The 27,732-nt window shown below is 45.3% G+C and overlaps 1 protein-coding gene across 3 annotated transcripts in view; it reads right to left on the bottom strand.

Annotated features, from left to right (window-relative positions):
* ATP8A1 (ATPase phospholipid transporting 8A1) overlaps positions 1-27,732 on the bottom strand; it is a 250,687-nt gene that overhangs the window by 35,498 nt on the left and 187,457 nt on the right. For all 3 annotated transcript variants that reach the window (XM_074951493.1, XM_074951492.1, XM_074951494.1), the window contains 3 exons: positions 12,195-12,256; positions 983-1,039; positions 303-410 (listed from right to left, as the gene is read on the bottom strand). In XM_074951493.1, coding sequence (XP_074807594.1) covers positions 303-410; positions 983-1,039; positions 12,195-12,256 — 227 coding nt within the window. The remainder of the gene's footprint in view (positions 1-302; positions 411-982; positions 1,040-12,194; positions 12,257-27,732) is intronic.

The following is a 27,732-nucleotide window of genomic DNA, read 5'->3' as shown; positions in this document are numbered from 1 at the left end:
CTCCCTCCCAGAGCCTACACCCCACACCCACTTCCGTGCCCCAACCCCCAGCCCTGCACCCCGTCCTGAACCCAAACGCTCTCCCTCTTAGTTAATCGGCATTTTTCACTTACCAGCACCCCCCCAAACCCCCAATACGCTGTGGCAGTGTTAAAAAATCCCCTCAAATGTTGGGAAAAATCCTCAAAATTTTCTCCTGTCCCTGCAGCATACAGTGCAATCCAATAAAGATCAAACCCTAAGTGAGCATTTCAACCACATTTTATGCAGAGATTTGGAGATTAGTTAAAAGACACACTTACCTCCCCGGACATGTCAGGTGCCATAGGAATGACAGGCCATAAGGATGAGTAGACTCCAAAAAACACCACCCAAAGCGCAATGCTTCCCCATATTGCTATATGGCTAAACTGAAAAATAGAACAATCAAAACATATTTAATATTTATTCAGTGCCTACAATGAGTTCAGTGCTATACAGAACACCATAAGAAAGATGGTCTTTTTCCTTGGAAGTTTACAGTGCAATTCTGACAAGTGAGATTTTCAAAAGTGCCCAGCATTGGCCCAACTCTGTGCCTGCTAAGCGAATGGTAAAACTACTACTGCCCCTTTAGTTGGAGCAAAATAATACTTATTTTCAAAAGTAAATTAAAAAAATTCCCATACAGCTGAGTGATTACATCCAACTTGTGCCTTACTGCATAACCATGTGATATTATTTTAATCCTTGTCCTAAATCCCTCTTCTTCATTGCTTTTCATTTGTTTTTGACCCACAATATTTTGTCATTTCAGAGTATATATATAAGATCTTTGAGGCATGCACTGTATCTTTACTTGATACTGTAAAGTGCCTAGCATAATTTGGGTGATAAATGTAATAATTATTAGTGGCAATTAATAATAATGTAATAAGGAAATGTAATCTATCACATATTTTTATAGTGTATTTGAGAGCACAAATAATAAGCATTTTCTTACCATGGTCCAATATGAAGTCTCTAATCCAGCTTTTAAACACACTGTTATCACCACAAACTATTAAAAAAGGAGAGAAATCTGTTATTTTTCTTTAATAAGTCTGATTGTCCTTAAACTATTAATGGAACACAGGAATTCAAAATAAAAAGACCCACAAAGGGCTTATGTTTAACATTTAATGGTAATGCACATGAAAAAAATCACACGCATTATTATTCAGTTTATGACCCATTAAAATAGCAATCATGCATACGGTATCTTAAAACTTATAAAACATGATTTTCATTCCTTTTTTATATTATTACTATTTCATTCATAAAAACATGAAATAATGAATGAATGAACGATTAAAATTATTCAGGTGTATGCTCCCACGCAGCAAGTGGAAGAAATGGAACATTTCTAAGAAGAGCTGGAGGAGGCAATGCAGAAAAGGGGATCTGTACACAATCATACAAGGGACTTCAGTGTAATAGTAGGTGGAAAGGAGTGTGAGAATGAAAAGTACATGGGAAAATTCGGTAAAGGTGTAAGAAATGATCGTGGCGCACATTTGGTTGCATTTGCAGAGGCAAACCATCTCCACATAATGAACACGATATTTCAAAAAGAACAATGTTGGTAGTGGACATGGAAAAGCCCGTATGGAGTCACACTGAATCAGATTGATTATGTATTGTCAGATACCAGAAGAATCTTCAACGATGTAGCGACAATAGGAGAACTAATTATTTGCACAGGCTCAGACCATTGTATGCTGTGCTCAAAACTGTGTGTTGACAATGCCTATGAAGACCGAGTCAAGAGAAGCTAGAAACTAAAGTGAAAAACAAAGAGGCATTTGCATAGGAAGTGAGTGAAATGGACCTTATCGAGTATAAGGTCAACAAGGACATCAATGAGAACTACGAAGAGTTTATCTTGCAGATAATCTCAGCAGCTAAGAAAGCAAAGGCATTCAAAATGCTGGGATGCAAGCAGAGGATCAGCGAGGAAACTGTGAATCAGATGGTGAGGAGGGCACGCATGAAATTAGAAAGAAAAATGGGCGAAGAATACAGAACACTCTGCAAAGAAATTCATGTGAAGATCAAAGAAGACTACGAAGACTTCAGAAAGGAGAAATTGAGAATGGAGGCTGAAAAGTACGAGAGTCTGAAGAAGGCTGAAACAGGCTATCTCGGCAGCTCTGAAAGATAAAAATGGTGAAAGGAAAGGAGCAAGATGAATTAAATATGTACAAAATTCTACAATGATCTCTACTCCTTGCATGTCAATATCCAGCCGTACACTTTCAAGGCAACAGGCTATAGAAGAAGTTCCTGATGTTATGTGGGGGAACTGAATACGCAGTTCGTAACATAAGGAGAAGGAACAGCTCAGAGCGGACGATATTTGGCCAGAATATCTCAAAGCACGGGAAGATACTCTCTTCAAAGCACTGGCACAACGGTTCATCTACATCAATAGCAAGTGTGTTCCGGATGCCTAGAAGAAATCGAAAACAGTACTACTGACGAAGAAAGGTGATCCAGAAGAAGTGAGCAATTATCATCCGATCACACTCCTCTCACAAGCGTATAAGCTCTGCACCCGTGTCATACTCAATCAGATTAAGAAGGATCTTGAAATGTACAAAAGCAGAGAACAAGCTGGTTTCCACTCAGGGTATTCAACAATTTTGACCACATCCACTCAGTTCGGCTGCTGAACAGAGACAATTCATTCAAAGGAGAATGCAGTAGGAGGAGAAATGCAGGGTGGGCAAGTTTCGACAAAATAAAGATGTCTCTGATGGATGATGAATTAACCATGAAGGAAAGGAAAGAACTGTTTAACTCCACACTTCTGCCAGCAATGATATATGGAGCGGAAAGCTGGTCAACGATGAAAGCAGAGGAAGAAAAATTTGCTGTTACCCAGAGAGCAATGGAAAGGTGAATGTGTAAGACATCACTCCGTGATCACATACTGAATGAGGAGATCAGAAGGTGTAAAGAGGTGACTGATGTAGTGCAGGCGATGTACGACGCAAAGCGGCGTTGTGTGGGTCATGTAGTCCGCAGGCAAGACAATAGGTGGACAACCCACATCAGTGACTGGATCCCCAGAGATCACAAGTGACCACTGGGCAGACTGAAAACGCACTGGGCTGATCCCGTGACAAAACTCTTTGGCCAGAAATGGAAAGAACGTGCTTGCAACAAAACAGAATGGTGTGGCGTCGACTTGTGTTCATGGAGGGATAGACGAGGACAAGCTGGACAAAGGTGATTTCATGTTTTTGTAATTGGTATAACCAACCTGTTCAATTCAGAATCTTTAATATATGTACTTACAATTTTTAATTTAGATTTCCCTGGTGATCTTTAACCTAAAGAACTTTGAACTTCACTAGGCTAATGAGATCCTGTTATTTAGGATCTGATGCAAAGCCCACTAAAGTCAAAGGGAATCTTTTCCATTGACTTCAATGGGCTTTGAAACAGCCCCTCATGTCAATGGAATCTGTTCCAAAAACATGTTGTGTAGACTTTTTAGCACCACAGAAGTCAAGTTAATTTAAGAATATGTTTAAAAGTTGTGGTGGGGGTTTTTTTTTTTGCCTGCCTGGATAGGAATATAAGACCCCATCTGAAATTACCACAGATATTGATGTAGCCAGGAAAGGTAGTTTATTAAACAAGTACTAGTAATGATCGCCACCCATTGGAACTGTAGAACTTTATTCTTCTGAGACACTTCTTTAGTTTCAGAAATCCTAGGACTTTTTTGGAATAAAGAAAAGTTCCCTGGAAACGTGGTAAAAGGAATCAAGTTTTCTGTTAACCAAAGGAACAGCTGCTTCATGGTTCTGTAATCCACTGGTAAGTGTGTGTTATAGGTCCCATTCTGTGACCGATCGGCAAAGCATATGGGTCTGTTACAGGCCCAGCTGTAACAGCTCTTGCTTTTTGCTCTGGAGGGTCCCTGTTCATTTCCCACTGGGTCACTCAAGACAGCAGCTGTCACAGTTACACAACTCCAATAGCAAAAGCATTACACTATTTGACCTTGACAGAAGTTAAGGACTATGATGTTGCATTTGAGGCTTGATTAGTTAAGGGGATGGAAGATAGGCATCCCTTGGGATACCTAGGTTCTTCTGTTGATGATATTCTGGCTGTCAGACCCAGGAATAAGATGTTGCCAGTCCAGTGCCATATCTGCACCAGCTGGGGCACTCTCTGAATAGGGAATCCCTGATACCCTCTTTGGGTTTATTCTCTGATGGCAGGGGAAGAGGGATCTCTCTGCTTGATGCTGGTGAGAAGTAATATGTTGACAATGGGGAGGAGGCATATATCTTTTTATTGAAAGGTTATCCCAAGGGATGGAACTGGGCTGGTACAAGCTCCAGTGCTGGGCAGCTCTTCAATACTGGGAAGGTCTCCTGGGTGGTATGGATGCCTCTGCAGAATATCTGAGGTCCTTACTTTGCTCCATCACGGGCATTAGTACGAGGATCTGTGCCGATCTGCTCAACTGCTTAAGGGATTTTGTCCTTAGAGTGGTGTTCTGTGTTCTCTCTCCAGAAGTTCTCCTTGGTCTAGGAGCTATGGTTATGCTCAGACTGGCTATGTGAGTCTCTATCCCATTTATGAGTGGTTTCACGTGCTGGCTTTGCTGCTTGAGCTGATTCAGGCAGTTGGTACAGAAACCTGAATTGTCAGTGCCAGAACTACTAGTGATGGGACTGTTGATGCTGAGGCAACTGGTGCCAAAGCAGTCATCAGCAGTGACTCCATCAGTATCCTCTTCACCTTCTTTTCACTGCTCAACCCCAGAGTACAGAGAGTTTGAGGGAGCGCTGGCCAATGCTGGTTTATCTGGTCTCACTCTAGTCATAACTGTTGCCTTTGGGTCCAAAGTGATCCACATGGATGGCATCCAGTAGACGTATGTTGAGCTGCACATCCCTAGACTTGCATGTCCAGGCTGAGGAGGACTAGCACACCGAGCACTTATCTGGGATGTGGCTCTCCCTTAGTCATCCTGTTCAGTTTCCCACAATTCTGCATGTCTGGGCCGCTCTCCTCACTCCATAGCTCACCAGAGATTGATCACTGTTTCACCACTGAATGCTCTGACCATGCCCCCTCTTCTCCCACTTGCTGCAAGCTTTTCCAAAGCTGTAAAACTTGCGTAACATCACTAACAAATACTCCAGAGGTAATGAAATAACTATGTACATTAGACCAAGAAAGACGGTCATATGGTAATGATGTCACTTAGTATCTGGCCTTTGGCTCATAAGCCATATAGGGTTGGTAGCATTTTGGGAGATGCTTCTAGCACAAAGGAAATTATTGGTAAGAAATTTTCCATTCTGCAGCCCAGCGTCTCCTACAATTATGGACATCTGGGAAGTAGCAAGAAGTGAACAGTTATAGGGAGGGTTATGAAAAAAGTTCGATAGGAAAGGAAACAAGGAAGTACCCCCCTTTGCTCAAAAGACTTATTTTTGGGCCACCAAATGCAGCACCTTCCTGCCAAAGGAGAACTCTGCTGAAGACCGAAAATCCACCTTATAGTGCTTAATAAAGGTTTTAGCTATAGATCAAGATGCTGCTTTGCAAATTTCTGATGCGGTCACGCTTGCTTATTCAGCTCATAAGGTTGCTAGGGATGTCATGGAGTTTGCCCTGATCCCTTCTTGATCCCCTCTGATGATTTGTAGGCTATGACAATACATCATCTAATATACATACCAGTGAAGGACTTGGGAGGTCTGAGTTCCTGACATTTTGGATGGAAGGACACAAATAGAGGGCCAGATCTTCTTGTTGATTCTGTACACTTGAGATATATTTTCAATACTCTTCAGACATCTAAGGTGTGCTACATCTTTTCAGTTGGAAAATGTGGTTTTTGGACTGAATGAAGGAAGCATAACCTCTTGGGAAGTGTGGATGGAGGAATTTACCTTTGGAAGAAAGGATTCTGGTGTCCTGAGCACTACCTTGTCCTTGTGGAACACGCACTAAGGTTGCTGTATAGATAAAGCTGCCAGGTCTGACAGCTATTCAGAAACAAATCTTAATAGATAAATAAAATACCAACACTGAAGTCAAAGGCTCTAAGAGATGGCTTGTCAAGGCCCTCAAAATTAGCATTAGATTCTATTTTGGAAAGAGTGGCCTGACCGCTGGTCTGACTAATCAGACTGCTTGAAGGAATCTGGCTACCTGTAGATTGTCTGCCAGGGAGCCCAAGGACCCTGCAAATAGCACAGTAGTAAAGAGCAGACACCTGATGCGCAATGGTACTGGGCTGAAGGGCTCTGTCTATGCCTTCTTGGAGAAAGTCCAGAATGGTTGGAATCCCTGGATTTCTGGGATTTGCATTGTGCTTTGGCACCAGTTGTTGAATCTGGACCACACAGAAGAGCACACTTTTAGGGTCCATAACTTTCATAGACAAAAGCATGGTCTTATTAAGTCTGGACAACAGACTGAGACTCTCTAGTGCTTCCATCTGAATAGCCAGGCCCTTAGTTGAAGCTGGTTCAGACCAGGATGCAAAGCATAGGACTTTGCAAGAGAATGTCTGGCTCCAGGTTCAGATCTATCTGATGCGAGAGTCAAAATCTTCTTGGCTAATGAGTTACCAGAATGACAGTAATCTATTCTTGTTTTATTTTCTGGACCACCTTCCCCAGTAGCAGAAAGGGTGGAAACATTGCAGTAGGCCCTGCAGTCAACTGTGTGATAAGTAAGACTCTGTGTTCGTCATGGAAGTCACAGATTCCATGACCTCCGTGACTTCTGCAGCAGCTCATGTGGCTGGCCCGGGAGCCACCTGAGCAGCTCGGGCAGCCCCTGGACCAGTTGCACCGGCTGCTGCTGGGGAAGTCTTGCCCCCCCTGCCTCCCAGCAGCAAAGGTTTGGGTGTGTGGGGACTCAGGGCTGGGGATTGGGATTGGGATGTGGGGTGGTTCTTACCTGGGGGGGAGAAGGGGCTCCCCAGAAGGGTGACAGGAAATCCCCTCCCTTAGCACCACGTGCCCGCAGGCACTGCCCCCCCTGGCCACAGTTCCCAGCCAATGGGAGCTGCAGAAGCTGGGGTTTGGGGCGGAGTGGAGGCAGCATGTAGAGCTAGTAGCAGGAGGCCGCCGCTTCCCAGGAGCCAGGTAGGGAACCTGCCCCAGCCCCGCAAACCACCCCCCCTGCGGCGCCCCCTGGCTGCAACCCTCCCTTCCTACCCCCCGAGTACCCATGGGGTCACCCCCCCAGCACCCACAGCACTCCCAGGGACACCTCCCTGAGCTGCCTCCCGCAGTTTTAGTCAGGGGTATATAGTAAAAGTCATGGACAGGTCATGGGCCGAGAATTTTTGTTTACTGCCCGTGACCTGTCTATGACTTTTACTAAAAATACTCGTGACTAAAATGTAGTCTTAGTGATAAGGCATCTGTCCCCAAAAATCCGGGGTTTGCCTTCCTTGTGAAGTATTTTGGCATCTTTGTGTTCATATGATTTGCAAACAGGTCAGTCAACGGTAGGTTAAACATCCGAAAAATGAGACTGAAAACCGCCTGATTCAGGCATCACTCAGAGTTTTTGACCTTGAACCAGTCAGACCCCATTTTATGTAGAATACTGAGGGAAAGAAGAAACTGCACCACCCATCTTATTATGTCCACTGTTTCCACTTGTAGTGTAGTGCCAGATTCCTTGTTCCCCCTTCATTGTTTAAATATGCAACCATAACTACATTGTCTGATTGAACTAGAACATGGTTCCCAGCTAGGATGGACTGGAACAATTGCAGAGCCAGTTTGACTGCTCTCAGCTCTAGGAGCTTTATCCTGTGAGTCTTTTCCCCTGGGTTCCAGAGATCCTGGATTGTTCTGATCTCCAAATGAGCTCCCCAGCCCCCTAGGCTGGCATCAGTTGTGAGAGCTAGAAGATCTGGAAGGCAGATGGGCATGTCTTTGCAGACATCGTTGTGGGCTGATCAGCATTGTAGGGAGTTGAATATGTGTGTCGTGACTCATACGTGATCTTTCGTGTGTTCTGGGAAGTGGTCTCACACTTTTGGGATGCAGGCTTGAAGATGTCTGCTGGATGACTGACCCATGGAATGATCCCTACACGTGACGCCAGGAGACCTAATAGTTGGAAACACAGTGCTCTGGTAGCCTCTTGCAGCTCCAGAGCAAGATGATAAACTCCTGAATTTTCTGTAACCTTTCTAATGATGGGTAGATCTTTGCTATGATGATATCTATCTCCTCTCTCAGGTGGGTTATTCTGGTGGATGGAATCAAGGAACTTCTCTTGACATTGATGATGAAGCTGTGCTCCTGTAGAAGATTCAGCATCGGAGGTGTGGCTCTGTGTGCTGCTGGTTGCAATGGAGCTCTGATCAGGATGTTTGTCTAGGAAGGAGTATAGGAAAGTTCCTTCAACCTGAGTCTGGCTATAATCACCACCACCATCTTTCTAAAAACCCTGGAGATTAGTTCGGTACTAATAATGTCTCCTGCTGTAGGTGAACCTCAGAAGTCTGTGGTGGCACAATCTGATGGGGATATGGAGATATGTGTCTTCTAGATACACTGAGGTCAAGAAGTTCCCCCAGAACAGGGATGACACCATAGAGGTTTGCATCTACATCTGAAACTTCATTTTCTTCATCCATCTGTTAAGCCTTCTGAGTTTGAGTATGGCTCTGATACCAACCCCCTCTCCCCTGCCTTCCTGTGAACTTCTGAAAGATGAAGAAGATGGAATAGAACCCAGAGAACCTTCCTTCTGTGGGAACACTCTCTATCATTCTCAGATCCAGAAGATGAGATATTTTGTTCTGGATCAGATTGTGTTTTGAAGAGTCTCTGGAAACTGGCACCTGGATGAAGAATGGATGGGATGGAGCCTGCAGCTTGAGGAAGTATCTCCCTGATCCACTTGTCTGTAGTCAATGAAAACCATTCCTTTAGGAAATGGGAAATTCTACCCCCAGCTTCAGCTCTGGGTGGAGCCCTATGTGACCTGTGTCATAAAGTGGATTGGTGGAGGTTCAGACTCCTCTGGACTTTTGTCCCAAACCATAATCCAGCTCTTTTCCTTTGGAGAATCTGTTGTGCCTGTGCTGGTATCTCTGTGAGGATGAAAGGCAAAAGGAGTGCCTCTGTCTGAAGGTTGGTCAATATTCTCTCCTGAGGACACTGAGTGGACAAGAGAGAGACTGTTTGGATTTCACCACACTGTCAGCCACCACCTTATCCAGCTCTTTTCCAAAGAAGAGGAAGCCTGTAAGCTTGGCTGAGCAAAGGGCATGCTTAGAGTGAATATCCACTTTCCAAGACCAAAGCTCAGTGGCACCTGGTTACCGAGCTGGAAGCCACGGCTTGGGCTGAGAACCTCATTGCATCTAATGCTGTTGCTAGGGGTGACTTTCTTTAAAATGGAAACAGAGTCAGGGTGATCTCTGTCCTTACGGACTTTAAGATCTTCCAGCCACGAGAGAGATGCTCTTGCAAAGCAGGGAGGAGGACTGAAGGGGTATCACAGCCAAGGTGGAGGATTTTGAGAGGAGAAATTTACTCTAAGACTTACTCTCAGGAGCCTGTTCAGGTTGGATTTGAATCATGGAGACAACCTTATTGCACATAGTCTAGAACTTCTCAGAGGGGCAAAAAATCTTTGCTGTATTTTTTCCCAATCCTGATCAGACTTGGAGTCCAATAGCTCACCATCCCCAGTGGATGAGGGGGAAGGAGGAGCTGGAAGAAGAGTCGGAGGACTTTTATCTCCTGGATATATTGAGCTTTTCCCCTTTTCTGCTTTTTTTTTATTTAACTCTTTTTGTATGCTTTGGGAGCATGGAGGCTCTGCTGTGCCATGGTGAGGCCTTTTACAGCTTGCCTTCTTTAGGGCTTGAAGCCCTCTTAAGGGATCTGTCTCTGAATCATACCCCATTGGCTCTCCTTCCCCCTGGGTCAGAGTCCTCATGGTTGACTTGGAAGGGAGAGGGGCTGATTAGAAGCGCTGCTTTTTTCCCCCAGGGCAATCATGACCCACTTTAAGATTTGGGGCGGAGGGAACCTGCGAGTCTCCTTCTTTGTTCTGTAGAGGCCCTTGGGACTTACTCCCCAAGTTGAGTGGTCAGGATCCTCCTTGCTTTTGGAACTTCGCCCTGCTCTGCACTGGAATTCCAGATCCATTATTCCTCTGCTGAATCGTGGCTGCCTTGATGGGTAGAGGACTCTCCCTGCCTGTTTGACTCATAGCCCTGGGACCTAATGGAGTTAGGGTTGGTTGGATGGGTGCAGGCTGGGCACAACTCATCATCTGCCAAGCCTGGGAAGGATGCCTCATATATAAATCGCCACTTGGATCTGAGCCAGTGTTTTCTTGGCAGTTCTGCCATACCTACACAGGGGCAGAGGAGCTGGCAGGGAGATAAACGCTGCAGAGGAGGTTGAGGGTGGGTTATACTCCCGGCCGGTTAACCAACCCATGGAGGAGGATGACTGCTGAAATGGAAGAACACTGCTCCCTGCTGCCCAAGAACGGGGCAGACATTTAAAAAAAATAAAGGTGACGACAGGAGCAAGTGAAGCAGCCAAACTGTCTGCTGCTGTGGAGGCAGAGACTCTGGTGGGAGTGGAGGGGACATGGCCACAGTGTGCAATGCCAAAATGCTGATCTGCCTCCAGTGAGCTGCAGAGTGATGAGAGCAGCCCAGATATCCAGAATTGTGGGAGATGCTGGGCTTCAGAAGAGGCATAGGGTGTGTCCATCCTTGATGGGGACCAGTACACTGCAGGAGTCTGGGTTTGTATCCTGAGGGCTTGGATTTCACCACAAGGTGTGGTAGTTGGCATGAAGTGCCTTGCCTGACTGTAGAGGAGGGTGTGCGGGGGGACTGAATGGTTTTTCTCTCTTTTTTTAAAGATACATCCTTTAGAGAAAAAGCGATGATAATATTTTTCATTAAAAGGTTGAAAGAACTGACTTAAGGTCTCTGAAGGTCGGACACTTGCTGGGTTCTGTCTTGCTGCCATGGGTGGTAAAAGGGAACTGAGGGAGGAATGCAGCCACTCTGTCTTTTATGCCCTTTCATGGGAACACAAAGAGGCACAGGGAATATACATGGCTCCCACAGACACTGCCATTCAAAAAAATTCAGTCTCGCATGCAAGCAGTGCATACACCTTGACAGTACTATCCACACTGACACATACTTGAAGAAGAATTGACTATTCTGGACTATTTCCTCCTGTTTCAATTCAGATACTTCCCATTTCACTAGGGAGATGAGCCTGATAAGGATGTATGTTTGTACTTCTCTAGCAGGATTTCATTTGTTCTGTGCATCTGGAAACAGGAACATTCTTTAAGGGAATGAATCCCTATCTTAAGAGAGGAAGGGAGAAAGAGGTGCAAGTAACAGTATGAGATTGCTGCTTTTAATGACCCGAGGAAGCCCTCAGTTGTTGGTTGAGAGAGGTATTTAAGAAAATGAAAAACAAGTTTTTATTCCATTACCAAGTACAGGGGATAGAAAACTAATGAAAAGAACAAACAGTAATTAATAAACAAAAAGAAAGTAACAGGTGAGTGAGTTAGGTTTCCCACGATATGGTTACTTCTGACAACTTAGATGCCTCCATGGGGAGCATCTAACAGGTCCTTGTAATTGGCCTTGACTCATGGGGCGCTATCCCCTCCAAGATTAAGAGGAGGAAGAGAGAGAGTTGTGTGTACACAGGGCCCCAAACCAATTTCACTGCTGAATCAGCTGGGGTCGGTCCCCCAGGGATTTTTACATGCACCATGGAAAATGCCAGGAAATTACAATCCTCATTCTATCCTTTGCACAAAGGACAGCACCCTGTAAAAAGGGCAAACAGGCCTGTCCTTTCTCCCTTGTTTTGTGAGCTTACTGGAAGAGAACCAGAGTCTGCAAATCATGCACCTCATAGGATCATCCAATTTGTCCATTTATTCTCAAGACACCACACTGTTTTTTACATGGAAGAGTTGACACAAAGAAAGAAAAAGTATAAATAATATTAGAAACATATATTTAAAATATAGGCATTTAATATATAATTATTAAGTGTACATATATGAAATGAAGAAGAGGCAAAGTTAAAAGAGAAAGAGATTAGAAAACATAATCAGCAAATAGAATACCAGACAATGGCAGCAAGACTTACAGTGTAAACAATGTTTCCCAAGAGCAGGTAGTCTGAAGTTTTACCATTGCCAAATACAGTACCTGCAGGAAAAAAAAGAATGATGATTTAAAAAAAAAAAAGGTTAATTTATGGGCAATTCCGTTTTTGTAAAGGTATAGTCTAACAGGACTCTTTCTGTTGGATACTGGGTCTGGTGCTCCCAACACAAGACAAGGCAGAACTTCCTGAAATGAATGCCTTTTAGATCATTAGTAGTGGTGACCAATGACTGGTCAGAGCAGGGAGAGCAATTATTAATGCCTTCGCTCTCCAGAACTTTCCAGCCATGAATTATGCAAGAAACAAGAGCTTCCCATAAAAGCTAAATATATTTTTTAATCACATAATTTACACACACAATAACTTCCCTCAAGGCACATCTGAAGTATACGTATTTTTGGACATGATACTGTCTGTCTGTCTGCCCGCCTGCATATCTATCTATCTAAGCAAACATATTTCTGGAATAAGGATAGCCAACTCTTCTGCCCTAGCATTTTAATTCTTATTTGGGATGTTTGTTATTTGAACTGCACAAAATTGGACAGCTTTGTGAATTTGTGTATTTAATGTGTGTGTATATAAGTTTGTGTGTGGATATACACATCTTATATACACTAATTTATATATACTAACTCATACACAAACATAAGTATCTATGTATATATAAAAACACATTTGCAAAGGCTTCCTGAAACATGAATTTTGAAGCAGTGCCTTCATACTTGTTTACACAGAACATACTTGATTGCCTACTTCCAGCAGTACCAGCTTTTATGATCACAGTTCTCTGAAGGGTCTTAGTATGTAGGATAATTGTAGTCTCCAGAATACTTATGTGATGTTGCGCCTGGAAAGACCAAATTGACTGAAGCATCTCTGAGTGAACTCCTCATCCTTGATGTTTTGGTGCTCACTAAATGCGTGTATGTTCAATATAGAAGCATAGAATCAACTCCACTGCTGTACAGGATGAGGACAGCATTAACTGCACCCAGGGGCGGCGAGTTATATACACTTGTGGTGCCTGGGCACCAGCAATATTCAGGGCCTGGGGGCCTGGTTCCACCAGTGTTTGGGGCCGGGTCTCTCCGCCGGCCCCACCTGCCGCCCCCTGCATCTCCCCCGAGTGTCCCCCAGCCCCCACTTGCTGCCCCCGCTCACCTCCCCCTGGCCCCAGAGCCTGCAGCTCACCTGCTCTGCCGGCTCCCCGGATCAACTGCTGCCGCAGGGTCCTAGTGCCCCCTATTCACTAATGGCAAGGCAGGCTGCCCTTACCCTGCCCTTCCTCCCTAGCCCTGAGCCTCTCCAATGCCCCAAACCCCTCAACCCCAGCCCCAGACAGAGCCCTCATCCCCCCGCACCCTAATCCTCTGTCCCAGCCCTGAGCCTCTCCAATGCCCCAAACCTCATCCTCAACCCCACAGCCCTCACCCCTGCACCCCCTTCCACCCCCAAACTCCCTCCCAGAGCCTGCACCCCTCCCTCCTCCCCCACCCAAACTCCCTCCCAGAGCCTGCACCCCCACCCATTGCCCCAGCCCAGAGCCTACACCCAAACTCTGTCCCAGAGCCTGCACCCCTCATCCCCTCCTGCACCCCCACTCACTGCCCCAGTCTGCACCCTGCACCCAAACTCCCTCCCAGAGCCTGCACCCTGCACCCCTCCTGCACCCTAATCCCCAGGGCCTGCACCCCAGACCTCCTCCCCCACCCAACCTCCCTCCCAGAGATTTAGGCAGGTGGGGGGGGGTGGAGTTTGGGGGGGGGGTTCTGGGCACCACCAAAATTTCTACAAACCTGTCACCCCGACTGCACCTTATACTGCAACCAAACCAGAAAGTTTATTATGTTGTACAGACCTAATCACTTTAGCAATGGAAAGGAAGCACTACTGTATGTAATAATGTTTTTATGAAGCAAGGAGGGAGACAAAAATGGAGTGGGATGAGAGACCCAAAAGAAAAAGGAGACAGGTGGTGAGAAAGGGGAAGAAAAAGAAGGGAAATTTGGGTGGCAGTATAGAAGGAAATAATGGTCAAGTCAGAGGAAAAAAAGAGAGGGGAGCTCTTTTCCTCTTTACTCAGTTTGGGTTGAGAGCATGAGAAAGATACAGAACTCAACAAGCAAGTAGTTGCAGTCTGTAGTAGAAAGTATACTGCACAATCCACTTTTTGCTACCTTGCCTTGCATTAGGTTTATTGATATTCTGTTAATTTCATTATTCCACTGTTTGTGAATTTGAACATTTTATTTGTTGTCCCTTTATATCCCTTTTACAAAAGGCTGGAACAGAAATTAGTTTTATCGTGCATCGGAAGTGCTGCTGTCTCTCCCCTTCAACAGAAATAACTAACGGCTCATCAGGATACTGGGATGTCAGCAGTGTCATACTCAAGAATCATAGGGTTACTTTTTTACTGACAGAATTAGAAAATTATGACAAAATCTTATTTTAGGAAAACGGGAAATTCCAAAGCTTAAGCAGCCTTCACTTTGTTTAGTGACAGTTGCAATAGCTGCTGTTAGTGACAGCTCTTCTGTTGGTCGACAGTGAAAAAACTGGTACTGACACAGCTACAACTACACTGCATATTGAAAAAAACCTGACAGTCAGAGGGATTGGGCCTATTACTACTTGCTGACATGATATATGTTGCTGCCACAAAAGCTATAGATGTGGACGTTCCTGCCTGTTTCAACACTAGATATACAGAAGACCAAGAGAGGTGCACAGACTGAGTAGAAGCAAAGTAGAAGTAGAAGTTTGCCTAGGGGGAGAGCCCAAAGATTTTATTTGCCTTTCAGCCTTCTGGGAACAGTAAATACAACAACTGAAGAGAAGAGGCTCTTGATACGTTAAAAAGAAAGAAAATATGGACAGTGAGGAACAGCTGTTGTGACCTGCACAGGATGTGCCATGTTTGTCTTTCTGCTGGAGGACAGAAGCATCTTCATCTGTATGAGTGCAAGCTGGTCTCCATAGTGGAAGAAAAGATTAAAGGACTGGAGACCCAAGTATTGACCCAAGCATTGCATGAGAGAAAATGAAGACTTCCTGGGTAGAAGTTAGGATTTGGTATTGTGGGTACAGCATGCTGAAGAATTGGAGAGGGTAATACAGGGGAGACTGAAGAGCAGGGAAGAAAATTGGCAGTGTGTGACCTGCACAAGAAGAAGAACCAATATACCCCTAATACAGATAGATCTAAGCAACCGCTTTCAGACTCTGGGCACAGGTACTACTACTAAAAATGCCTTGGAAGAGTCATCTGAGGGAAGAAATCAGAAGGAGACCCTGTCGACCGGAAGGCATGGGATGTGTTGTCTTAGGGATGGGGGGTTCCATGACCACAACTCCCAAAAGGAGGAGAAGGGTGGTGGTGGTCAGGGATTCCTCCTAAGGGAGATAGAGTCATCCATCTGCCATCTGGACCAGGAATCCCAAGAACAGTGCTACTTGCCCAGAGCTAGAATTTAGGATGTGACTGAGAGTCTGCCAAGACTCATTAAGTCCCTAGACCACTACCAATTCCTACTTATCCACGTGGGCACCAATGATACCGCCAAGAGTGACCTTGTATGGATCACTGCAGACAACATGGCTCTGGGAAGAAGCATAAAAGAATTTGGGGCTCAAGTGATGTTCTCATCCGTCCTCCCTATTGAAGAAAAGGTCCAGGAAGGGACTATCATTTCATGGAAGTAAATGCATGGCTACCCAGGTGGTGCTGGTGAGAGAGATTTGCCTTCTTCGACAATGAGCTGATGTTCCAGGAAAAAGGATTACTTTGTTGAGCTGGGCTCCATCTATCAAATACTGGGAAGAGCATCTTTGGACACTGTCTGGATAACTTGATGAGAGCTTTAAACTAGGTCTTATGGGGGACAGTGGCAAAAAACTGGCCAATGCACATCTAGGCTCAAGTAATGAAGACAAGGGAAAGGGCTTAAATTCTGGAAAAGGGACTAGAAAACCACAACTGCATTAAAAAGGCAAGAAGAAAAACAACAGGGCAGTCCGCAAAATATCTTCGATGTCTGTATACCAATGCAAGAAGTATAGGGAAACAAGCAGGATGAACTACAAGTCATGGCATATGAAGAAAATTATGACTTAATTGGCATTACAGTGACTTGGTGGGACAACTACCATGATTGGAGTACCAGCATAAATACACTTGCTCAGATTCAAGAGCAAGTGAGTGGCAGATCCACTTAGAGTCTCTGGGTGAAGATAAAAAGGGACAAGAATAGTAGCCAGGTTATGGTAGTCATCTATTCCAGACCACAAAATGAGGAAGAGTAAGTGGCGAGGCATTCTAAAAGCAGGTAACAAGATTATATCTTGTATATAAGGCATATCTTGACTTTAGTGTGACTTTTGATACTGTCTCGCATGACCTACTCATAAAAAAAACTAGGGAAATTCAGCCTAGAAGGAGCTACTATAAGGTGAGTGCATAACTGGTTGGAAAACCATTCCCAGACAGTAGTTATCAGTGGTTCACAGTCAAGCTGGAAGGGCATATCAAGTGGGGTCCCACAGGCAAGGCTGTTCCTAGGGGCCTGGGACATAAGTGCCGAATTTCTAATCTGCTGGGGGGTGCTCCCCCTAACTCCGCCCAAGCCCTGACCCCACCCCACCCCTTTCCCCAAGGCCCCACCCCTGGCCCTGCTCCTCCCCCCACCCAGTTCTGCCCTGCCCGCCTTTTCCCGCCCAGTTCTGCCCCCTCCCCTGAGCATGCTGCTCCCTCGCTCCTCTCCTCTCCCCCCACCGCCTCCTGATGCTGTGAAATATCTGATCTGTGGCAGGTGGCAGGTGCTGAAAACGAGGGGAAGGCTCTGATCAGCGGGGCCCACAGGAGGGCGTGAGGTGTCGGGGGGAAAGGGGAGGTTCTGGTAGGTGAGTTCTTCCTTGCCCCCCACACCTGCCTGCTCACCTGCTGCTTGCCTCCCCACTCGCCTCCTCACTCTGCTCGGCCCAATTTGCCATACCCAAGGGATGGCTCTACTCACAGGGATCAGTTCTGGGTCTGGTTCTGTTTAATATCTTCATGCATGATTTATATAATGGCATAGAGAGTACACTTATAAAGTTTGTGGATGATACCAAGTTGGGAGGGGTTGCAAGTGCTTTGGAGGACAGGAGTAAAATTCAAAATGATCTAGACAAACTGGAGAATTGGTCCGAAGAAAATAGGATGAAATTCGATAAGGACAAATGCAAAGTACTCCACTTAGGAAGGAACAATCAGTTGCACACATACAAAATGGGAAGTGACTGCCTAGGAAGGAGTACGGCAGAAAGGGATCTCGGGTGTCACAGTGGATCACAAGCTAAATATGAGTCAACAGTGTAACACTGTTACAAAAAAAAGCAAACAACATTCTGGGATGTATTAGCAGAAGTGTTGTAAGCAAGGCACAAGTAGTGGTTCAGCAAGTTGAGGAAACAACTAGGAGGTCATCCATTTTGGGTCTTGTTTTGACCACCAGGGATGAATTAGTTGCGAACACGAAGGTAGTCGGGAACTTGGGAGGAAATTATCATGATGTTATAGAATTCAAAATCCTAAGGAAAGGAGGACATAAGAATAGCAAAACAAAGACACTGGACTTCAGAAGGGGAGATTTCAACCAACTCAGAGAAATAATAGGCAAGATCCCATGGAAAGACCAATTAGGAAGAAAATGAGATGAAGGGAGCAGTTCCTAAAAGATGTAATACTAGAGGCTCAACATCAAGCTATTCCAATGCAGAGGAAAGATAAGAAGAGCAACAGGGGGCCAATGTGGCTGCACAAGGAGCTTTTTAGCTATTGAAAACCCCAAAGGGATATACACAGCAAAAGGAAGGAGAGGCATGTCACCAAGGAAGTATACATGGGAATAGCACAAGTATGTAGGGACAAAAACAGGAAAACCAAGGCAAAGAATGAGTTACAGCTGTCCAGGAATGCTAGAGACAACAAGAAGGGGTTTTTCAGATATGTCAGACAAAAAAGAATGGTCAGGGATGGTGTGGGTCCATTGCTCAATGGAGAAGGTGAGCTGGTAATGGAAGATGATAGGAAGGCAGAGCTGCTCAATGCCTACTTTGCTTCAGTCTTCTCACAAAAAATAAAGTTACCAGATGACTAGCAAAGTTACCATAGACAATAAAGAGGAAGGGATGCAGATCAGGATACGTCAAGAATATATCAGAGAATCATGGAGCAGGTCCTCAAAGAATCAATCCTGAAGCACTTACATGAGAGGAAAGTGATCAGGAACAGTCAGCATGGATTCACCAAGGGAAGGTCATGCCTGACTAATCTAATCGCCTTTTATGATGAGATTACTGGTTCTGTGGATGAAGGGAAAGCAGTGGATGTATTGTTTCTTGACTTTAGCAAAGCTTTTGACACGGTCTCCCACAGTATTCTTGTCAGCAAGTTAAAGAAGTATGGGCTGGATGAATGCACTATAAGGTGGGTAGAAAGCTGGCTAGATTGTCGGGCTCAACGGGTAGTGATCAATGGCTCCATGTCTAGTTGGCAGCCGGTGTCAAGTGGAGTGCCCCAGGGGTCGGTCCTGGGGCCGGTTTTGTTCAATATCTTCATAAATGATCTGGAGGATGGTGTGGATTGCACTCTCAGCAAATTTGCAGATGATACTAAACTGGGAGGAGTGGTAGATACGCTGGAGGGGAGGGATAGGATACAGAAGGACCTAGACAAATTGGAGGATTGGGCCAAAAGAAATCTGATGAGGTTCAATAAGGATAAGTGCAGGGTCCTGCACTTAGGATGGAAGAATCCAATGCACCGCTACAGACTAGGGACCGAATGGCTAGGCAGCAGTTCTGCGGAAAAGGACCTAGGGGTGACAGTGGACGAGAAGCTGGATATGAGTCAACAGTGTGCCCTTGTTGCCAAGAAGGCCAATGGCATTTTGGGATGTATAAGTAGGGGCATAGCCAGCAGATCGAGGGATGTGATCTTCCCCTCTATTCGACACTGGTGAGGCCTCATCTGGAGTACTGTGTCCAGTTTTGGGCCCCACACTACAAGAAGGATGTGGATAAATTGGAGAGAGTCCAGCGAAGGGCAACAAAAATGATTAGGGGTCTAGAGCACATGACTTATGAGGAGAGGCTGAGGGAGCTGGGATTGTTTAGTCTGCAGAAGAGAAGAATGAGGGGGGATTTGATAGCTGCTTTCAACTACCTGAAAGGGGGTTCCAAAGAGGATGGCTCTAGACTGTTCTCAATGGTAGCAGATGACAGAACGAGGAGTAATGGTCTCAAGTTGCAATGGGGGAGGTTTAGATTGGATATTAGGAAAAACTTTTTCACTAAGAGGGTGGTGAAACACTGGAATGCGTTACCTAGGGAGGTGGTAGAATCTCCTTCCTTAGAGGTTTTTAAGGTCAGGCTTGACAAAGCCCTGGCTGGGATGATTTAACTGGGAATTGGTCCTGCTTCGAGCAGGGGGTTGGACTAGATGACCTTCTGGGGTCCCTTCCAACCCTGATATTCTATGATTCTATGATTCTGACCAATTTGAATGAATTCAAGACAGTGGGGCCCGATGCTATTCACCCTCGGGTGCTGAAGGAATTAGCTGAAAAAAAAAAATGTCAGGGCCACTGGAAATAATGGAGGCAAACTTCTGGATGACAGGAGAAGTCCCAGAAAACTGGAGAAGGGCTTATGTACTTCCCATCTTTAAAAAGGGGAAAAAGGAGGACCTGGGAAACTATAGACCAGTCAGCCTGACCTTGATATCTGGGAAGCTCCTAGAACAATGTACAAAACATTTAATTTGCAAATACCTGGAGGATGCACAGGTAATCATTAGCAGCCGGCATGGATTTACTAAGAACAAATCATGCCATTCCAACTTGATTTCTGTCCTTGACAGGGTAACTGGTTCGGTGGATAGGGGAAATGTGGTGGACACAACATACCCAGACTTGGCTTTTGACACAGTCCCACATGACATTAAATTGGAGAAATGTGGGCTCAGAGGAACTACCATTAAGTCAATACATACTGGTTAAACAACTGCAAACAATGAGTTAAGTATTAATGGAATGATGTCAGATTGGAAGGAGGTCTTGAGAGGGGTTCTGCAAGCTTGACACAAAACTAGAGGAGTTGCCAATACTTTGAAAGGCAGAAGATAAGGACAGATTCCATCAACTCAGCCAAAATAGGATACAGAATGGGTTAAGAGGGGCAACCCAAACAAATTTAATGACCAGTGAATAATTTCTCATTGTCATTTGTCCCTTCCTTCTCCCATCCTTTGGAAAATTCCAGATCAGCAGCAGACATATTAAGCAGTCCTACAAGGGAAGGTGGGTTTATATGAAAGGTGACTTGGAATATGTTAAGTATTAAGTTTGCCTCTGCTACCTATAAACACATGGAAAAGTGAGAAACATTTGTAGGGAACTGACTATAGCTTTGCAGATTTTTAGCTTTGCAACTTTTTAGTCTGGGGACCTTAGTCCAAACCTGTGCAGGAGGTGGAAATACCCTTAGGTTAGAGTGATCTCTCAGTGGCTGAGGTGGAGTTAAGCCCATTTGTTCACAAGTATGTAATCAATGACTGTTAGGGTATGTCTACACTACGAGATTAGGTCGATTTTATAGAAGTTGATTTTTAGAAATCAATTTTATACAGTCGATTGTGTATGTCCACACTAAGCACATTAAGTCGGCGGAGTGCATCCTCACTACCCTGGCTAACATAGACTTACAGAGCGGTGCACAGTAGGTACCTATCCCACAGTTCCTGCAGTCTCCACTGCCCATTGGAATTAAGCTCCCAATGCCTGATGGGGCAAAAACATTGTCACGGGTGGTTTTGGGTACATGCCGTCAGTTGCCCCTCCCTCCGTGAAAGCAACGGCAGACAATCATTTTGTGCCTTCTTTCTTGGGTTACTGATGCAGACGCCATACCGTGGCAAGCATGGAGCCTGCTCAGCTCACCGTCACCATACATCTTCTGAGTGCTGCTGGCAGACGCGGTACTGCATTGCTACACAGCAGCAATTCCTGACAGCTGTCGTACGTGTCCTGGGTGCTCCTGGTAGACCTCGGTGAGGTTGATCAGAAGAGCCTGGACAGACATGGCTATCCTCCTCTTAGAGCACCGAATGGGAGCCAGAGACTCCAGGTAATTCTCTTCTTTAAGTTTCATCTCATGGAGATTCAGTCCTGCCTGGAATATCATGCGAGCTGGAGGCTTCTGCCTCAGGTTGCTCTCCCAGACGGCAGCACCGCGCGGTCGCACCTACCCCAGCCTACCCCTTGCTCCCATGGCCCATGAAGCCTGGACAATAGTAAGGAGCAGTTCAACTATAGACTGAGCAAGTGCAGAATGGTGGTAGAATATTCCTTTGGATATTTAAAAGCTCGTTGGCGCTGTTTGCTGACTAGGTCAGACCTCAGCGCAACCGACATTCCCATTGTTATTGCTGCTTACTGTGTGCTCCATAATATCTGTGAGAGTAAGGGGGAGACATATATGGCGGGGTAGGAGGTTGAGGCAAATTGCCTGGTGTCCAATTTTGAGCAGCCAGACACCAAGGCGATTAGAAGAGCACAGCAAGGTGTGCTGTGCATCAGAGAGGCTTTGAAAATGACTGGCCAGGCTTCGGTGTGACAGTTGTATGAGTTTCTCCTTGCTGCAAACCTGCCCCCTTTGTTGATTTTAATTCCCTGTAAGCCAACCACCCTCCCACCTTCGAAATAAAGTAACTATTGTTTTGAAACAATGCATTCTTTCTTTATTAATTAAAAACAATGAGATAATGGACAAGGTAGCCTGGGTGGGGTGGGGGAGGAGGGAAGGATAAGGCCACATTGCTTATTGTAGCCACACTAAAAATCAAACTGTTTGAATGACAGCCTTCTGTTGCTCGGGCCATCCTCTGGAGTGGAGTGGCTGGGTGCCCGGAGCCTCCTCCCCACCCCCCGCATTCTTGGGTGTCTGGATGAGGAGGCTATGGAACATGGGGAGGAGGGCAGGCAGTTACACATTGGATGCAGTGGGGGGGTCTGTGCTCTTGTTGGCTTTCCTGCAGCTCCAACAGATGCTTCATCATGTCCGTTTGCTCCCCCATTAGCCTCAGCATCGCCTCCTGCCTCTGCTCTTCGTGCTCACTTAATTCTTTCCTGGCCTCTGCCATTGAATGCCTCCATGCATTAAGCTGTGCCCTATCAGTGTGGGAGGACTGCATGAGCTCAGAAAACATGTCATCACGAGTGTGTTTGTTTTCACCTTCTAATTTGTGATAACCTCAGGGACGGAGATAATAGGGGGAGTGTAGAAACATTTTATGCTCTACTATTCCGGGGGACTGCATGGTCACCTGTGCTGCTGAGTTCGCCACGCTGACCAAACAGAAAATGAAACTGAAAAGTTCCTGGGGCTTTTCCTGTGTACCTGACTAGTGCATCGGAGTTCAAAGTGCTGTCCAGAGCGGTCACAATTGAGCACTCTGGGATAGCTCCCTGAGGCCAATACCGTCGATTTGCATCCGCACTACCCTAAATTCGACCCAGCAAGGTCGATTTTAGCGCTACTCCCCTTGTCAGGGAGGAGTACAGAAGTCCATTTTAAGAGCCCTTTAGGTCGATGGAATGGGATTGGTTGTGTGGATGCAGTCATTTTAAAATCGACCTAAGGTGGCTAAATTCGACCTAACCCCGTAGTTTAGACCAGGCCTTAGTGTCAAAGTAGCCAGAGACTCTACTTAAGGTGTTAGAAATGGACAAACTATCTTTGTACCTCAAAAGGGCTACATATGAAGTAGGTAAAACTAAATGGTTCTCTCTACATTCACGATGTGTAGTTTCTTCTCAAGGGGAGAGGAAGGATTTGGATAGATGATTGGAAGGATCATGGGCTTATTAACATGGAAGTCCAAAACCACTTAGGACTTTCTAGACAAATGAAACAACATTCTGTCAGATGAAAAACTCTAAGAATGGGAGTTAATCTATTGAACTCAATTATTCAACATGCAAAGATGATGTTTTAGCAATGAATGGAGATACTTTCATAGTAAAAAGATGCAGGAAAACTTTCACACATGTCCCCACAGACCTTAGAGGCCACCCAGATAGTAATTGCCCCGTCCAATCTGATTTTGCATAGTGTCCAGAGGAGAAGAGGAAAGTGAAAATATAATGTAACACCTTTTCCCAAGTCAGAGGAATGCATTTCACCACAGGAAGGAGAGGTCTAAGAGCAGAAGCATGGGATCTGAAGGCAAACCTATTAGTTCAACACCTGTTGCAGAGTGAGAGGCCACCTTCCGGTGTATGCCCCTTAGCTCCAGAATAAAAGAAGAGAAGACTGAACTATGGAAATCACTTTCTCTTTTTTATTCTGGAACCAGCTAGATTAAAAAAGACTTGAGAACTGAAGTATAGGGATGTCCTCAATGCTTCTTCTATGAAGGTTGGTACAATGTAGAGCCTTTAAAACACAAAAATACCAACCCTTGATTCCCAGCACAAACAGATTTTTAGTTATACAAGTTTCCATCTCCGATTCTGTAACATACCTTCCAAGAGACTACAGGTGAGTCATACCAACTCTCTGCACCTCAGCCTCCTCTTCTATAAAATAGGGACAATATTACTCTACCTCAGTGCTTTTTCAGTTCTGAGGAATTCAGAAAGAAGGCACTAATTACCACAAAAGCAGCACCAGAACTAACGCATCACTGGAACAGAGCAGGTAGGAATCAAACATATGGGGTAAAGGTAGTAAAGGGTTTGAGAGACACAGTCATTATTCCTCAAGAAAAAGAAAGTCTGCTCAGAAGATGGAGGGCTCCCTGAAGTATTTCTCAGATATTTTCTGCACCAGTGGGAGCTTGTCAGATAGTCACAGGATCCTCTGAAGGGTTAATTTTGACATTCTTTCTGCCAGTGGGGTCCTACGCAGTCTTATAGGAATTCTTGAAAGATGCTCTCCAAAAGTTATCAGGGACTGGAAACCTGCAAACTGGCGTAGAGTCACCAGATTGTTCTTAATCATGGTCTTTTCTAGCTAGGTGTTTCCTAATTTTGTCCCTATTCTCCATGTCCCTTCCTAGTATCAATCTTGCTCCTATCTTCTAATCTGAAAGAGAAATTACTATACTGAACAAAGGGAACATCACTGGAAGAACTGAAAGCTAGACTTCATGTTTATAGCAGAGAAGACAAAAATAATAAATAAATGAGATGTAAGGGGTGAAGTCTTTATGCTTTTCACTATTCTTTTTCTCCATGCTTCCCGATACAGGATGCTACAGTGCTGGTAGTCTAGAATGTTCCTCATGATGAAAGAAGAAACAGATGAACAAGAAATGGGATGGAAGAGAAATCTCAGAACAAAGAAGAGGAGGAGTATAAGGAAAACACTTTTCAGATTTTTCAGATGCTTTGGTTGCATTTTTAGATGTTCAAAGCTTTCTAGGTCTGATTTTCAGCATTTTAGCAAATGCCAATATACCCAGTTTACACACAACTGACTAGATGACCATCTGTATAGCCCATGTACATACAAACATATGCCTGGAAGGGACCTCAAGAGGTCATCTAGTTCAGACCCCGGCACTCATGGCAGGACTAAGTATTATCTACGCTATTCCTGACAGGTGTTTGTTTAACCTGCTCTTAAAAATTTCCAATGATGGGGATTCTACAACCTCCCTAGGCAATTTATTCCAATGCTTACCTACCCTGACAGGAAGTTTTTCCTAACGTCCAACCTAAACCTCCCTTGCTACAATTTAAGCCCACTGCTTCTAATCCTATCCTCAGAGGTTAAGAACAGTATTTCGCCCTCCTCCTTGTAACAACCTTTTATGTACCTGAAAACTGTTATCATGTCCTCTCTTAGTCTTCTTTTTTCCAGATTAAACAAACCCATTTTCTTCAAGTTTCCCTCATAGGTCATGTTTTCCAGACCTTTAATCTTTTTTGTTGCTTGTCTCTGGACTTTCTCCAGTTTGTCCACATCCTTCCTGAAATGTGGCACCGAGAACTAGACACAATACTCCAGTTGAGGCCTAATCAATATGGAGTAGAGTGGAAGAATTACTTCTCATGTCTTGTTTACAACACTCCTGCTAATACATCCCAGAATGATGATGGGGTTCAAAAGGGAGCTAGACAGATTCATGGAGGATAGGTCCATCAATGGCTATTAGCCAGGATGGGCAGTATGGTCTCCCTAGCCTCTGTTTGCAGAAGCTGGGATTGGGTGACAGGGCATGGATCACTTGATGATAACCTGTCTGTTCATTCCCTTTAGGGCACCTGCCATTGGCCACTGTGAGAGGACAGGATACTGGGTATGATGGACCTTTGGTCTGACCCAGTATGGCCGTTCTTATGGTCTTATCACCTTATTATCTTTTAGATGTTTGCAAATTGATTGCTTTATTATGTGCTCCATTATCTTTCTGGGTACAGAAGGTAAACTGACTGGTCTATAATTCCCTGGGTTGTCCTTATTTCCCTTTTTATAAATTGGCACTATATTTGCCCTTTTCCAGTCTTCTGGATTCTCTCCTGTCTTCCATGACTTTTAAAAGATACATGTGAAAGAGAAGATATTTACAAATACCAGGTCACTTAAAATCAAGCTCTCTAATGACTATCCAGAATATTTAGAAAGTATAAATTGCCTAGAAAAATAACATCAGTATGTCAGTTTTGTGGCAACCTCGGACTGCAGATGCTAGAGCACTCTCACAGCATCTCAGCAGTCTTGTTCAGCTGCCTGAACTCCTTGACTCCCACCAGAAGCTTTATCCTATATCATAGTGTGATCACTAAAACATCCCCCTCTGCATCATACAATCAGAGTAGATGGCTTACCTCTTTCACTTTCCTCCATAAGTAGCCCTATTAGGGTTGCCAGGTGTCCGGTTTTCAACTGGAACGCCCGGTCAAAAAGGGACCCTGGCGGCTATGGTCAGCATTGGTGACCGGGTCATTAAAAATCCGGTCAGCAGAGCTGCAGGGCCAAGTCACGATCTGTACTGGCACCGCGTTGCACCCCGGAAGCAACCAGCAGGTCTGGCTCTCAGGCAGGGGTGCCAGGGGGCTCTGCGCTCTGTCCCCGCCCCGAACACCAGCTCCGTACTCTCACTGGCTGGGAACCGACTGGGGTGGTGGTGCTTGTGGGAGAGAGCAGCGCGTGGAGCCTCCTGGGCCCCCCTGCCTAGAAGCTGGACCTGCTGGCCACTTCCGGGGCGCAGCGCGGACCCAGGACAAGCAGGGAGCCTGCCTTAGGCCTGCTCTGCACTGACCAGGAGCCCCTTGAGGTAAGCCCATGCCCCAATCCTGAGTCCCAACCCCCTGCCCCAGCCCTGAGCCCCTCCTGTACCCCAAATGTCTCATCCCTGGCCCCACCCCAGAGCCTGCACCCCCTCCAGTACCCCAACCCCCTGCCTCAACCCGCAGCCCCTCTCACACGTCGAATCCTTCGGCCCCACCCCCCCAGCCTGGAACTCACTCCTGCACCCCCAGCCAGAGCCCTCACCTCCTCCCACACCCCAACTCCCTGCCCCAGCCAGGAACCCCCTCCTGCATCCTGATTTCTGTTCTCACCTTGGAGCCCACACCCCCTCCCGCACCCCAACCTGCCCCAGCCCAGTGAAAGTGAGTGAGGGTGGGGGAGAGCAAGCCACTGAGGGAGGGGGAATGTAGTAAGGAGGGAGGGGCCTCAGGGAAGGGGTTGGGCTAGGGTGTTTGGTTTTGTGAGATTGGGAAGTTGGCAACCCTAAACCCTATCCTAGCAGCTGAAGCTCTCCTGAGGTATTTGATCCCAGTATTTGTGGCCCTTCCATTTCCTCCTCCTAAATACTAGAACCTTTCTACATCTCCAAAACATCCACACAGCTGCCACAACTCTCCTCCTTGTCTGCAACCAAACTCAACTGTCCTCCTGGAGCAGTTGTTCTCAACCTGCGGCCCATGGGTCACTTGTGGCTCAATCAGCACACAGCTGCGGCCCATGTGACATCCTCAGAGCCATACAAGTAGTATTGGATGCAGCCCATATACCATGGTAAATAGGTTGAGAATCACTGTAAGATATCTCCCCAACTTCCCCTGATCACCTACCTGGTTGCCACGGCCCTCCCATAGTCCCCTACACACTAATGAGCTAATGTACCCCTGAAAAATATAGAAGTGGAAGGATTAATATGGTATTTACCCTTCCAAACTGAAAGGGCAGTCAAACTGATAATACAAATACATGATACTACTATTACATAAACTGTAGCAAATCAAGTAAGTATCGAGTCATATGGATGTACAAAAAATGTGAACTGAATTTATTTTAAAACCAATTTTATCTCCCATACTTGTGCATAGAATGTACTAAATTATGAAAAAGGTATTCTTTCTTTGCCACAATTTGAATAAAAAGCTTTAGATTGCATATGTTGGTTTAGTTTTAGAAATAGTACATAAAAATGGAATAATGTAACGTTGTTGGTATTTAT

This window comes from Natator depressus, chromosome 4 (genome assembly GCF_965152275.1).
Source record: "Natator depressus isolate rNatDep1 chromosome 4, rNatDep2.hap1, whole genome shotgun sequence".
Taxonomy (NCBI): domain Eukaryota; kingdom Metazoa; phylum Chordata; order Testudines; family Cheloniidae; genus Natator; species Natator depressus.
This window is presented reverse-complemented; position numbering and strand designations above follow the sequence as displayed.